At 37.7% G+C, this 15,009-nt stretch overlaps 1 protein-coding gene across 2 annotated transcripts in view; it reads left to right on the forward strand.

Annotated features, from left to right (window-relative positions):
• Positions 1-13,985, forward strand: part of LOC107711198 (glucagon receptor-like) — a 20,611-nt gene extending 6,626 nt beyond the window's left edge. For both annotated transcript variants that reach the window (XM_016516135.1, XM_016516136.1), the window contains exons 5-9: positions 8,134-8,203; positions 9,728-9,816; positions 10,746-10,893; positions 12,506-12,547; positions 12,651-13,985. In XM_016516135.1, coding sequence (XP_016371621.1) covers positions 8,134-8,203; positions 9,728-9,816; positions 10,746-10,893; positions 12,506-12,547; positions 12,651-13,004 — 703 coding nt within the window. In that variant the 3' untranslated portion in view covers positions 13,005-13,985. The remainder of the gene's footprint in view (positions 1-8,133; positions 8,204-9,727; positions 9,817-10,745; positions 10,894-12,505; positions 12,548-12,650) is intronic.
• The last annotated feature ends 1,024 nt before the right edge of the window (positions 13,986-15,009 follow it).

Here is a 15,009-nt window from a genome sequence, read left to right on the forward strand (position 1 = left end):
CATGGTCAAGTCAAGTCAAGTCACCTTTATTTATATAGCGCTTTTAACAATACAGATTGTGTCAAAGCAACTGAACAGCATTAATTAGGAAAATAGTGTGTCAATAATGCAAAATGACAATAGTAAACACTAATTTTCCAGTTAAAGACAGTTCATCATTGAATTCAGTGATGTCTTCATTCAGCTCAGTTCAGTTTAAATAGTATCTTTGCAATCATTTGCAATCAAGTCAACAATATCGCTGGAAATGAAGTGTCCCCAACTAAGCAAGCCAGAGGCGACAGCGGCAAGGAACCAAAACTCCATCGGTGACAGAATGGAGAAAAAACCTTGGGAGAAACCAGGCTCAGTCGGGGGGCCAGTTCTCCTCTGGCCAGACCAAACCAGCAGTTCAATTTCAGGCTGCAGCAAAGTCACATTGTGCAGAAGACTCATCTGGTTCCTGTGGTCTTGTCCCGGTGGTCGTCTGAGACAAGGTCTTTACAGGGGAATAACATCTGTATCTGGGGCTCATCTAGTTGTCCTGGTCTCCGCTGTCTTTCAGGGCTGTAGAGGTCCTCTCTAGGTGCTGATCCACCATCTGGTCTGAATACGTACTGGATCCGGGTGACTGCAGTGACCATCTGATCTGGATACAGACTGGATCTGGTGGGTTGTTTCAGGGTTGGCATCATCTGAGGTCCTCTGAGGGGTTGGCATCATCTCTTCTCAGGTGTTCTGGATCCAGACTGAAGCTTGTGTAAATCCTAGTTACATCCCGTGGCAAAAACAGAGAAACAAATAGGGACATAATTAGCGTAGCTGCTGTTCCAACCAAGCAAAATTGATTTGTTTAACCCAAACTAAAGAATAATAATGTGCATTTGATCAGATATAACTGCAGTACAAGATTATGAGATGCATTATTTGAATGCTTGGCCAAAGAGATGTGTCTTTAATTTAGATTTAAACAGAGAGAGTGTGTCTGAACCCCGAACGTTATCAGGAATGCTATTCCAGAGTTTGGGAGCCAAATGCGAAAAAGCTCTACCTCCTTTAGTGGACTTTGCTATCCTAGGTACTACCAAAAGTCCAGAGTTTTGTGACCTTAGGGAGCGTGATGGATTGTAGCGTGGTAGAAGACTAGTTAGGTACGCATGAGCTAACCCATTAAGGGCCTTATAGGCAAGTAATAATATTTTGTAACTGATTCGGAACTTAATAGGTAGCCAGTGCAGAGACTGTAAAATTGGGTTAATATGATCATATTTTCTTGACCTGGTAAGGACTCTAGCCGCTGCATTTTGGACCACCTGTGGCTTGTTTATTGAAGATGCAGGACAACCACCTAGCAGTGCATTACAATAGTCCAGTCTAGAGGTCATGAATGCATGAAGTAGCTTTTCTGCATCAGAAACAGGTAACATGTTTCGTAACTTGGCAATGTTTCTAAGTTGGAAGAATGCTGTTTTTGTAACATGGGAAATATGATTTTCAAAAGACAAGTTGCTGTCTAATATAACACCCAGATTTTTGACTGTAGAAGAAGTAACAGTACATCCGTCTAGTTGCAAATTGTAATCCAAGAGATTCTGTGTACTGTTTTTGGGTCCAATAAGTAATATCTCTGTCTTATCCAATATCTTTGTATTTTTCTGCTTCAATCATAATTTCGGTCAAATATCCATGTTTTTGCCTATATATTTTTGTACTAACATATTTTAATACATAAAAACTCACACTTACACATTTCTTGTGTGATGAAGCTAAATGATTGTTGAATCTGAATTTTGAATTATTTCAATGAAACTTATTTCATGGTTCATGGAAATGAATCAAACATGCTTGTCTAAAAATTACAATACAATTACAAAAATTACAGTTGCTCTGAAACTTAGGTCACAAAACGAACAAAAAAAAAACTCATATAATATACTTTAAAGTTGTCTAATTGTATTAAATATAACTTAAAACTATAATACATTTTCACTAATTGCAATTGATGTGCAATTGAGTGTCCTGAAAACATTACATTTAATTCACACTTTAAAGGGATAGTTCACCCAAAAATTCCAAACCTGTATGGCTGAAGATACACGGGGCAACTTTTTGAGCAATTTTGCCGGGCAACTTTTTTTGAGCAATGTTGCTTGGGCACTTTCACACTGAGAATGGATAACAAATGTCTATCTGGATACTTTAGATCGGTTATGTGTCTCATCTGGTTGCCCGTTGGCGGCAACATTGCTCAAAAAGTTGCCCCGTGTATCATCAGCCTATGAGTTTCTTTCTTCTGTTGAACACAAAAGAAGATATTTAGAAGAATGTTGGTAACCTAACAGCTAACGGTATCCATTGACTTTCATAGTATTTTTTTTTTTCATACTGTGTAAGTCAATGGCTACTATTTGGTCACCAACATTCTTCAAAATATCTTCTTTTGTGTTCAACAGAAGAAAGAAACGCATACAGGGTTGGAAAAACTTCAAGATAAGTAAATAATGACAAGATTTTTATTTTTGGGTGAACTATCCCTTTAAGTGTATTATTTCCATTAATTACTTCGCAAAAGGAATAGCCCGCCCCATTTCTATAGTTTTTCTATAGCTCAGCAGCAGGCACAGAGACTGACATAAATCATGTAATTTGTATATCTGTGGCCACACTTTAATGTGTCATGGCCTACTAGGGCTTGAGAACAGGTTCATACTGTCCCACACTCATCACCCCGTCCATCCAGCTGAACTTACCCTTCCTGAGCAGATAAAAGAATCACTCCTTCCTATTGATAAGCTGCGTATTATCCCCATTCAGATAGCATGTCATCTGTCATGTGTCTAGGATGGCTATTTGTTGCAGTGTCGCTGATTTTTTTTCCACACTATCACTCCAGATACTGAGATAATAATAATAATACCTTTATTTAACCAGGAAAAGACTCACTGAGATTAAAATCTCTTTTCCAGGAGTGTCCTGGCCAAGATAGGCAGCCGAGTTTGCATATACAAATAAACAACATAGTTACAACATACATTACAAAACCAACATATAACCGGTTAAAAACAATTACACACCATTAAGTTGCTCTCAAGATTACATAATAAAGACTTAAAATAATTATAAGACACCAAGTTTTGTAACTTCATCTCCTTTTGAAGAAGATTCCAATCTGAAGCTGCAGCATATTTAAAAGAGGTTTTACCAAGCTCAGTTCTGACAAAAGGTATACAGAGATTGTAAATTGATTGAGAACGCAATGAATGATTTCCAATTAAAGTCCTTTGTATAAAACAACAGAGATACTTTGGCAAATGACCCAAAATTGTCTTATATATCAACAAATGCCAGTGAATTTTTCTCTGTATTCTCAAGGAAGGCCATGCAACTCTTTCATATAATTCACAATGATGAGTTAAACATTTACAATCAGTAATAAATCTCAGAGCACCATGGTACAAAACATCCAAGGAAGAAAGAAGGTAAGAGGGGGCATGCTGGTAAACCACATCCCCATAGTCGAGAATCGGTAGAAATGTAGCGGACACTAGTTTTTTCCTCACCTTAAATGGGAAACATGACTTATTTCTAAAGAAAAACCCTAACTTCTTCTTTAATTTTTTACTCAGATACTTAATATGTGAACCAAAACGTAATTTGTTATCAATGATAATACCCAGATATTTGTACTCTGACACTGAGGTAATTTGGCTCCCCTGAGAAGTTTGAAGGACAACAGAGTTCTCTAAAGAAGTTCTAGAATTTGAAAATAGCATACATTTAGTTTTTTCAACATTTAAAACCAACTTCAAAGCATGAAACCTGTTTTGGATAATATCAAAAACAGACTGTAATGCAGCCACAGATTGTTGCTTAGAGGGAGCTGAACAGTATACAATAGTATCATCTTCGTAAAAATAGAACCTTGCTTTATCAATATTAAAATCAAGGCAATTTATATATATATACTGAATAATAATGGTTCCAACACAGATCCTTGTGGAACTCCCTTGACAACCTCTATAAGATCTGACTGAACACCTTCCACCTGGACACATTGGGTTCTACCCTTTAAATAAGCAGTGAATCATAAAATAAAATGTTCTGATAGTCCTACCCATCTAAGCCTATCTAATAATATGTTGTGATCCACAGTATCGAAGGCCTTTGATAAGTCAATAAAAAGACATGCACAATGTTGTTTATTATCTAATGACTCCACGATATCATTTAAAACTTTTAAGGTGGCTGTAGTAGTTATGTCCTTTTTACGGAAACCAGACTGATTATTAGACAAAATGTTATGACCATTTAAATACTGTCAACTGTTTACTAACTAGATTTTCCAAAAGTGTTGAGAGAATACAGAGCTTAGATATAGGTCTATAATTATCCATTGAAGAAAGATCACCCCCTTTTGACAGAGGAACAACAAATGCTGATTTCCAGATCTTAGGAATTGTATTAGTTAGTAATGAGAGATTAAAAAGATATGTCAACGGAGGAGAAATAAAATCAGCCGCTAGTTTTAAAAACAGCGGAGCAATATGATCAGGACCTGGCGATTTATTCACATTTAATTCTTTTAAAGCAGAACAAACATCAGAGAGAGGAATTTGTTGGAAAACAGACTCTCTTGTCCATAAGTTACGTTCAGCTTCAAGAAATTCTAAATCAGAAATCATATCATTACTTATTGGAAATAAAGACCCTGATACAATAAAGTGACTGTTAAAACTATTAAGCATTTGCTTTTTATGTGTAATTTTAGTAGAGTCTGTCAATATACAAGAGGGAAGCTCTGTAAATGTTTTGTTACCAGTTAGGACTTTAATATTATTCCACAGCTTCCTAGGATGTGTCAGATTTTCTGTAGTTTTATCAAGAAAGTAATCGGATTTAGACTTTCTAATCGCTATAGAAACTGAAGAATATTTATGCGGAGCATTTGTAAAGACAAGATCTATTAATGTAGATTTTTCTGGGAATTTCAAATTAGGCCTAGTGGGTGTATTTACCAATTGAAAAAGATTATGACTATCACAAAACAATTTAAAATCATCAGATATTGAGTGCGTCCAATTAAGATTAAAATCACCCATTAAGATCAGTTCCTTGTAATTCAAAGAGGCCAATGAATGCATCATAGAATGTAAAACACAGCTAGAAGCTGAAGGAGGTCTGTAACAACCAGCTAAAGTGAGCTGAAGGGTCTTAGACAGAAATATTTAAAGCTAAGAGTTCATACTGTTTAGCTATTGACACTGAAAGTATTAATGATGCCTCAAGATGTTCTTTGACATAAATTGCACCCCCCCCCACCCCTTTTTAACCTATCTGCTCTAAAAACCTTATAACCAGTAATACTAATCTCGTTGTCTGTGATAGATTTATTAATCCAGGATTCAGATATGACTATAACATCCGCATTTGTATTTTCAGCCCAAATATACACCATATCCAACTTAGGCAACAGACTACGAACATTTAAATGTATAAAACCCAATCCAGACCTTGATCTCAACTCGACTGGGGTAGTAAAGTTTGAAGCAACATGAGGTCCTGGGTTTGGAGATACATTCCCAGACATTAATAACATTATTACTATTAAACTCCTTCGTTTAACTGAATTACTCACTCTAATTCTAGTCATCGGCCCCAAACAAAAAAATATATTAAGCGTACAATAATTTACCTCCCTAGATAAAGCGCATCTCAAAAAATCAAAATACATAAAATTCATGGGGTACAACATCCCATAGTGTTGTTCAAAAATGACAGAGTTAGTAGATACTCCATAATATGTCCAACTATCAAAATATACCAATGATGAATTATACGATAAAAATGGACCTGAAGCAAACCCGCTGCCACTTGTATATACTTGACAAAATGTCCAAAACAAACTTTAAAAGAACATGCTTCCAGTGGTTAAACACCTCATACTGTACACAAGCAAGTTGACAGCCACAAAACTCCAAATAAGCCCGTAAAACAAAGGCAGACACGTTCCAGTCTCTTGTGCTCTTGATGAAGATCCCCGCCACACAGCCAATGTAGACCCAAAATGCAGACTTGTAGACTGATGCCTTTGCGCAATGTAATAAGCGTGAGCAATTCAACAAAAACAGTCAGATTTAAATCCAAATCCCGATCAAACAAAGCTTTGTGATCTTAAAACTCCAGAATTCAGGCTGAGACGGCAGCACACAGTCACGCACAGATGAGATGACTTGATCCGGACGACTTGTAGACAATGCTTCAAAAACAGTTATATTTAAATCCAAATCCCGATCAAACAAAGCCACGCGGGCCCAGAACTCCAAGATTCAGGCTTAGATGGTAGCACACAGCCACACACACAAAACAAAAAATGGCTTAAGCCGGACAACTTGTAGACTGATGGCTTTGTGCGATGCCGCAAACGTGAAGACTGATGTCTTTGCGCGATGACGCAAACGTGAAATGCAAACGTGAACTTTGCAACAGAAGCAGTCAGATATGAATCCAAATCCCAATCAAGCAGAACTTAGTGGGCTTACAACTCCAGGACTCAGGCCCAAAAGGCAGCACACAATCACGCAAAGCTGAGATGACTTGAGACACACCCGTCTGCGGAAGCAACACGCTGAATCCCCTGTGGAGCACAAGCTGGCCACATCTCACTAAATAAACACGGCGTTGACAGCTGGATCGTTTCAAATAAAAGAAGATTATTTTCTTTTTTCTTCTTTAAATTCAACACCACATTTATGGTGTCAATAGTCCACTTAAAACACGAGAATCAAAATAAACAGAGACAAGTACTAACACTAGCAAACTAACGAGCTGCCATCTTGGATGGGAATACCAAGTGCTGATATGATTGGATATGACTCTAAATTCTGATATAATGCAGAATTTTCAGTGCGCAGGTTCTCTGTATGCATTGAAATACTACTATATTTGTCAAAATGCAAAATGTGCAGTATGCAACAAAATAACACACTGCAATGCACTTGATGAATGAACCGGAAGTAATATCAGCCACACTTTTTAACATCTAGTTCTTTATGCATTATTTAATCGAACTGCCAAAAGACATTTTATATACAAAATTGGAGTTAAAAAAACATGTAACTGTACTTACATTAAGATGATGGCTGGATGTTCTTAATGATGTAGGCTACTGAATTAAAACAAATATGCATTATGAAGTCATGTGACAACAAATTAGCATAGCACTATATACACAGTGTATGTAGAGTATTCAGTAAAAACGTAAGCTAGTATTTCTTTCTGAACATTATTCATATTATTAATTCAACATTATTTTGCTGCAGTTGCTGATATTTATATGGTCAAAAAAGTAAGATGAAATTCTGATAGCTTGTAATGTAAATCAATGAGTTCTTTATAAGAGACTACTTGCAAAAAAATCAGTTGTCACACTATATCTCACATAGATTAATATGTCTAGTAGGATGATATTTAAATGTTTCGTTTTATTAACAAAGCTCTGAATTTTTTATTGTTATAGGCAACAAAAAATAAATAAAAAAATAAAAATAATAATGCAATGCAATACAATGATGACTGAGAGGCACGCAAATAAATGTCCCTCGAAAGCCTGTTATATCATATTTGATACTCACATTTAACATGTATTTAAAAAAAACTATGAATAATCAAGTAAACTTACGTTGCTTCAGTAATCTTTGTTTAAATATATAGTTCAGTCATGAAACTCTAGATGGCGCAGGCGACTGGTTGTTAACGTAACCAATGATATTCAAAGAGTAAAACGACTTGGCACAGGCTGATTGGTTCATGCTGCATAAGCAGCCAATGAGCTTACTGCCTTGCATTTATATAGCTGGCTAGCATTCACTTGAGATTCCTGCAGCGCGCTCTCAGAGTTTCTCTGAAACCCTCCACCTTCCCCAGCTCCACCTGTATAGATCTGCTACTGGTTATTCAATTCAGCAGCAGCATAGCAGATCTGTTCCACCAAAACCAAATACATTAACATTGTCATATCCATCACCATGCTAAAATCTTCTGAGAGTTGTCATGATTGAACTACATTTTGTCTGTATTGAATATATTTAATGAACATAAGTAGGCCATATATTTGCTCATTTACAGTGATGTATTTGATCTCTTGTTGTTGATCAGATGCTGGGTGCAGAATATTAACATGGAGTATTGGTGGATTATTCGTTCGCCAATCCTGCTGGCCGTATTGGTGAGTGAGAGCCTCGATCCCTCATCAGCCTCTCTCAGCTGTACTTATCTGCCCAAGTGTCCCATATTCAGAGCACTGCTAATGACACGTTACCTCCTGTAATGCCACTTTACCTCCACCCTTGAAGTCAACATGAATTCAAAATTGCTTTTTAGCCTTTATTATCTAGGATACTGGTGATTTGGACAGTAAAGCGAAGGAAAGAGTGGGAATGAGTTCAGGACCCGTAAACACAACAGCTCCATATACAGTATGTTATGTGCTGATATCACAATTCCCAATCAATCAATCACTTCACCATCAAACAAGGCCATCATATATATTGTTTTGTCATTGAATATTCCGTTTTACTTAGAAATGAATCAGATTATAGTAAACTCTAATGCAGACTCATCCTTCATATGTCTCCACAGCTTCAGCAACCCATGTTTGAAAAGGAAAGAGCTCAGAAATAAACAGAAGCAAATTTTGCTTTTAATGTGTTAGTAAATGTTGAAATGAACAATACATATTGTTAATAAATGCTTTAGAAGTATGTTTCATTGCTAGTTCATGTTAACTTAACTAATGCTAACAAATTAAACCTTATTGTAGTGTGTTTTCAAAAATTCTGTGTCAGAGAATAAATTGGCATGATTAGTCTACATTAAAAGGAATATAATTACAAAACTAATGAAATTCAGTAATGACATTTTCTGTTCTGCCATTCCAATTCAACAACCTGTGGCCATTTCAATTAAAATTCATATTCATGAAATGAAAAAAGGCCAATTCTGCCTATTTTGCCCGATCTTTACACCCACACCACACACATAGTAAGAATTTTGATGATACTGATATTACTGTGACCCAGGCTTGACTATATTTTCTGACATAATCGAAGGAGTGTGAAGAACACAGTAAGGTTAAATGTGTTATGCTGTTTTATGCACTGCAGTTCCATCTATGCTCACACCATCACACCCAATTGCATTGCATTTGGCTTAGCATTAAACACAACATTCAAAATTGAAGTAATTTCCATTATGCACGAAGCACAGCGCCATATGATGTCGACTCTCAGTACATCAGGAAGCTACTACACAGAATATGTTTTAGGGTCTACAGCTATGATTTCAAAGAATTACTTTCCCCCTCCTCCAGTGTCTTATTTCCACATGATTGCATTGAAAGGCGCAATACTGTGCAAAATTGCCATGCATCCATAATGCTCACATTGGCTACGAGGTGCAGATGAGCATTTTGCAATGTGCAACGATGTTTCTGCATATCTGTCAGCGTCTCAAGTGTTCCTGTAGTGGGCAGGAATTCCTATGTTTGAATTCTCCCAAGGCTGGAGCACTGGACTAATAATAATGCCATTCTCAGACTCCGCCAAGCATCGCTGACTTCCTTCCCCCTACACTCCTCGCTGCCCCAGTCCCTCATTTTGAGTCATTTGTTGTGCTGTGAGGAAACTGTTGAGTCAGTTTTGTGGCATAATGGTCTTAACCAGGGCATTATGATTTTTTTTTCTCTGTCCAGATTAACTTTTTCATCTTCATACACATCATCAAGATCCTCGTGTCCAAACTGAGGGCGCACCAAATGAGATATTCTGACTACAAGTTCCGGTGGGTGTCCAACAGTTAAAGGGTTAATTCACCCAAAAGTGAAATGCCTGGCATCATTTATTCCAAACCACTATGAGTTCCTTTTGCTTCAGTGGAACACAAAAGATATTTTGATGAAACACACAGTGAGCTGTCAATAAATGCATTATAAAAGTAACCCATACAACTATATTTAAGGTTTTATGAAGTCAAACAATAACTTTGAAAGAACATTTAAATGTTTTGCATCTCAATTGGTTATAAGAGACATGAAAACCAATTGCATTTGTAACATTGACAGCAATGATGTAATACGGTAATGCACCATATCCACCATACTTTAATCATTTGCATGTATTCGTGAAAGAAATTTGAGACCTGCATTAAAGTGGACAGATATTCTTTATATAACAACGTTTCACTCTGTTCCCCACATGAAGCCTTTGTCCTTAGAGTTCTTGTATTTTAAACTGTAAGTAGAGAATAATATCATACCTAAACTACTCTAGAAAGAATGAAAATCGTACAAGTTTGAAATGACATCAGGGATAGTAAATAATGACAGAATTTTCTGTAACACTTTACTTTAAGGTCCAGTTCTCACTATTAACTAGTTGCTTATTATCATGCATATTACTGGCATATTGGCTGTATATTAGTACTTATAAAGCTCATATTATTGCCTTATTCTGTGTGACCATGTTTTAGATCTCTTAATTCTACCCCATACCTAAACTTAACAACTACCTTACTAACTATTAATAAGCAGCAAATTAGGAGTTTAATGAGGCAAAAGTCATAGTTAATAGTTAGTTAATAGTCAGAATTGGTCCCCAAACTATAAAGTGTGACCGAATTTGTATTTTTGGGTGAACTTTGAGCATTTACACAATGTTGTGCATTTGTTTCTAGATTAACTGTCTATCTTTGTGTTTTTCTTCCAATTTCAGGCTTGCTAAGTCAACCCTCACCCTGATTCCGTTACTGGGGATCCATTCGGTCCTGTTTTCATTTGTTACTGATGAGTCTACCTCACATGGTGCTCTATCCCTGCGCCTCACAAAGCTATTTATCGACCTATTCTTCAACTCCTTCCAGGTCAGGAAGTCTTAATAACCCATCACTCTAACCAGGGTTGGCAAAACTCTGAATTTTAGATTTGTTTACCTTTCAATTAGTGAAGTTTTAGTGGAATGATGGGACAAGGAATTTACTAAATTTCAGTTAATTAGTCTAAACCATTTTCAGAAACTGAATTGGAATCTAAAAGGCACTCTCAAGTGAATTCAATTTTGAATGCCGCACAACTCTGACCCTCGCTGACAGATGCATAACAAGCTCAAAATTGCTCAGAACAAGCTCAGGTATAATAACAAATTAAAAATTGTTATGTTCTCGATATGCCACTCAGTCGTGGATAAACAGAGGAATCACCTCACCCTGCCAAAATCTCCTTAAAAGCCCCATATGCTGCAAATTAGCAATGCATTTTAAATGTCCGTTGATTGGGCAGCAGCTTTGAAAAAAAATTTATTGACATTCTGTAGCTTATTTTGCAGCGTCAGAACTAATTGCTTTAAGTACGCAGATGCTACAAATTGGCTGACTCACCCTTTACAAACTGGTAATGACAGTCGAGTGGAGCGCAGCTGCAATGTGTCGAATTTGTATCATCTGCCTGGAGGAATTGCCCTGATGAGATTTTTCACATGCGTAAAGATTCAGAGTAAGGGAGAGAACAAGTGAGGCCATAAGGCTTGACTTATGTTTCCATCTGTCAACACTTCATCCTTATTGGCTTTTGAATATCTTACTGCAGATTGCACTAAATGAACTCATTCAAAGTATCAGGTTTAGCTCATTCGCAAAATAAACTGATTATTACTTTTATCGATTTCTGAAAGCTCTTTGTTTTTATTTATGTTTGACTATGAACAACCTGGAAAAAAATAGAGTTTAGCTCAGCTTTTTGCAGTAAAATTAACGTTTATGCAAAGAAACTTACAGGACAGTCATGATATACATTTGTGCTCCCTGGGAATCAAACCCATGGACTAGTCGAGCTACAGAAATTGTATGGTATTTCCTGCTGAAAAGAACAGCTTGAATTGCAGATCCAGGGCAGATTATGATGGTTAGTGCTGGTTGAATTTAAAAGTAGGGTCAGAGTTAGAACTGTTTAGTTATTACTTTGTGATCAAATAAAGATGTTCACCAACGAACAAGACCTACTTGGGTAAATCACTTTGTGTGGTCTGACCTTCTGGTGAAGTTGATTGACCAAGAAAGTCTTGCCAGCACAGCCAGTTAAAAAGCCTGGTTGGAAAACAAACATCCTATTGGGACCAGCATCCAAAACACAACATAAACCAGTGATCAGCTATACTGTGGTGTTTTTCCCAAAAGCATTGTTAGCCAGATATGATCACAAGTTCCACTGTTCCCAAAACTGTAGTTCAAACGAACATTCACAAACAGCATTGCAAAGTTGTGTGGTTAGTTTGTTGTTAGCATGACATGGATGTCTGATGAGCAACACAATTAATACAGTTTTGGGAAACAGTCATGACTAGCTACATAATTTCTTCAACAATGCATCATACTATGGTAGTTAAGCAACAAGTTGTACGTCATTTTAGGGGAAATGCATCCCTGGACATTTCAGCAGCAACTTTTTTAATTGCTTATTCATGCTCTGACATGTTCACAGGGGCTGCTGGTAGCCATCTTATATTGCTTCGTCAACAAGGAGGTAAGTTCAATTTTTTTTTTTAAATGTACAAAATCTCACAAAGATGGCCCCGTCCTCACACATCTGTTTCCTAACCATTCTGTGCATCTTCTTGATTGGTCAGGTTCAGTCTGAGATTCTGAAGAAATGGAGACGTTGGAAGCTTGGGAGGGACATAGAGGAGGAGTACCGTCACACCTACAGCCAGTCCCTTCAGATGAAAAGTGGCAGCATCATGGTCCCTCCTTCCAACCTCTCGCGGCTGCCTGATATCGCTACCACTACCTCCCGGCTCGGCAGTCCAGAAGAGAAGCAGATGCTGGTGTCCAACAGCCAGAATGGTATGGGTACTGGATTGCAGTTCACCTCCACACCACAAGATAGTTCCATCTGCAGTTCGATAACAGAGGACATAGTGATGGTGGACAGAGGAAAGTGTTGTAGCGTTCAACGGGACAATGCCAAGAGCAACCTGTGAGCTCCAGATGTCTTGCAGAAGAAGACCCTTAGCCCAACCACCCTCGCTTCTTCTGGCTGAGGGCCCTGAAGCAAGGAGCAAGAGGCGTGTGAATGTGTGCGTGTTTGTGTGTGAGTTTGTGAGAGCACTGTCCTCTCTGATGGACACATGATGGACACCCGTTCATCACGTTACATGGTGCTCAGTTGACACTGTCCCAGTCAGACAGGATCAGCGGTGAGCAGAAGGTGGATATATGTTAAAGATTTGCACAAATGTACATGCTAACAAACTCAATGATGAAGAACAGAGTCTTACCTCTAGTCTTATATTGCTGTCTGTGATGTTGATGATTTAGTAGAGAAACCCCATTGGGACTGCAGGGTACAAGAGGAACCATCAAAAGCAAACATCAACCAATGCCTCTGGATGAATGGAAGATTAAGAAAGAGATACACTTAACTGAACTTGTCAAAAAGTTAACTAAACCGGGTAATGCATTCCAGAGTGCATAAGCTCCATTTGAACCGAAGGAACCCCACATGAAAAGACCAACTTGGACCTGAATTTCCATACAGGTTTATGCTAATATGGTGCCGATGGACCAGCAAAGCCAAAAATGGGTGAAGCTGATTGGTCAAGGACATTCTGCTGGTTAAGTAAGCAAAGAAGCCTTGTGGTGACACCAACACACCAGCATTTTTGTTTGCATATATTTTGGAATCAATTGACACTTTTGGGTACATGTAACACGTAAAGCTGTTTTTGTGTAGTTTAATTAAAACCATCTTTGTCTTTGTTAGAAATTAATTGCCAAGCTAAGGTATAGATATAGACTGATCAAGTTTCGACAGGTATTACCCATGTGCCTTTTTCTGTAGGTCATAGACCCCAATATTAAAACAAAAACAGAAAGATTCACCTTGCAGAGTAAGTGAAGTACAAATCAGTCACCCAATCTTCAGAGGTGAAAGTTGCTTAAAGCAGGTTCTGTATAGCAAACAGGACTTCAAGTAAATATTAGATGAATGTGCCACTATTAATCACGATGATTTGCTCCCTTCAAGGAAATATGCTTGGTATACTCAAGCATGCAAAATACAGCCATATGTGAAAGCTTCAAAGGGTCTGGGTCAATGCCTTAATGGAGTAGCGAGACAGATCTGATTCCCTTGTGTCAGCGGTCAGAGGAGATGACTGTCCACCAGACATGTTGATATGTTCAAGAGTCAGTATTAGTTAGCAACTCTTCTTCTCTCGCATACTTCTCATCTCCCAATAGGCATTCAAATCCTTTGCCATAGAGCTTTGAAAGTTGTTCAGGAAGTGTAGGAGGAACTGCAAGGACGAGAGCCAGAAAGCGAAGAGAAAATTTAGAACAAATTACAACCTAAGACATCGATCAAAATGGTTCCTCACTCAGAGGATGTTTGTCAAGTTCAGTTCAAGATATGATATGCTATAAAAGAATACGCAACCGCAAGACACTGAAATGAGATTGCGGCGAAGTGTAGAGGTGAAGTGTGTAATTTCTACAACATTAGCGCCACCAGATCTGTTTGTTTGAGTGGCCCAGCTGAGCCATAACAATAAGGGTGTACTCACACTAGACTGGGTTGCCTTAAACCGAGCCCGCGCGCGATTATCCCCACTCCCCCACTGGCCTGCACTCACACTTGCAATAAACTTTCCGGGCCGGAGCATGCTTACGTCATGTACGAGATAACGGAGAAAACCACTTGCACTAATATTCTGCCGAATAATTAATAATAATTCATTTATAATTTATGTTGTGCATTGATTTTCACTTGTATGTATCAGAGAATTATTACGGAGGCAGCTGACGTTAATTAAATAATTTGCAGCATTACTTGCAAACTACATTTCCTGTTCATCTGTAAGGTGAGAACCATAGCCATTATAAACCTAAATATACTTGATTGAATTAAATTAATTGAAGTGTAGTGTAGTAGTAGTAGTAACAGAATATGTTTGCGGTCGTAATGACAGTAGCGCACACAAAACA

This window comes from Sinocyclocheilus rhinocerous, unplaced genomic scaffold, assembly GCF_001515625.1.
Source record: "Sinocyclocheilus rhinocerous isolate Xijiao unplaced genomic scaffold, SAMN03320098_v1.1 scaffold115, whole genome shotgun sequence".
Lineage (NCBI taxonomy): Eukaryota > Metazoa > Chordata > Actinopteri > Cypriniformes > Cyprinidae > Sinocyclocheilus > Sinocyclocheilus rhinocerous.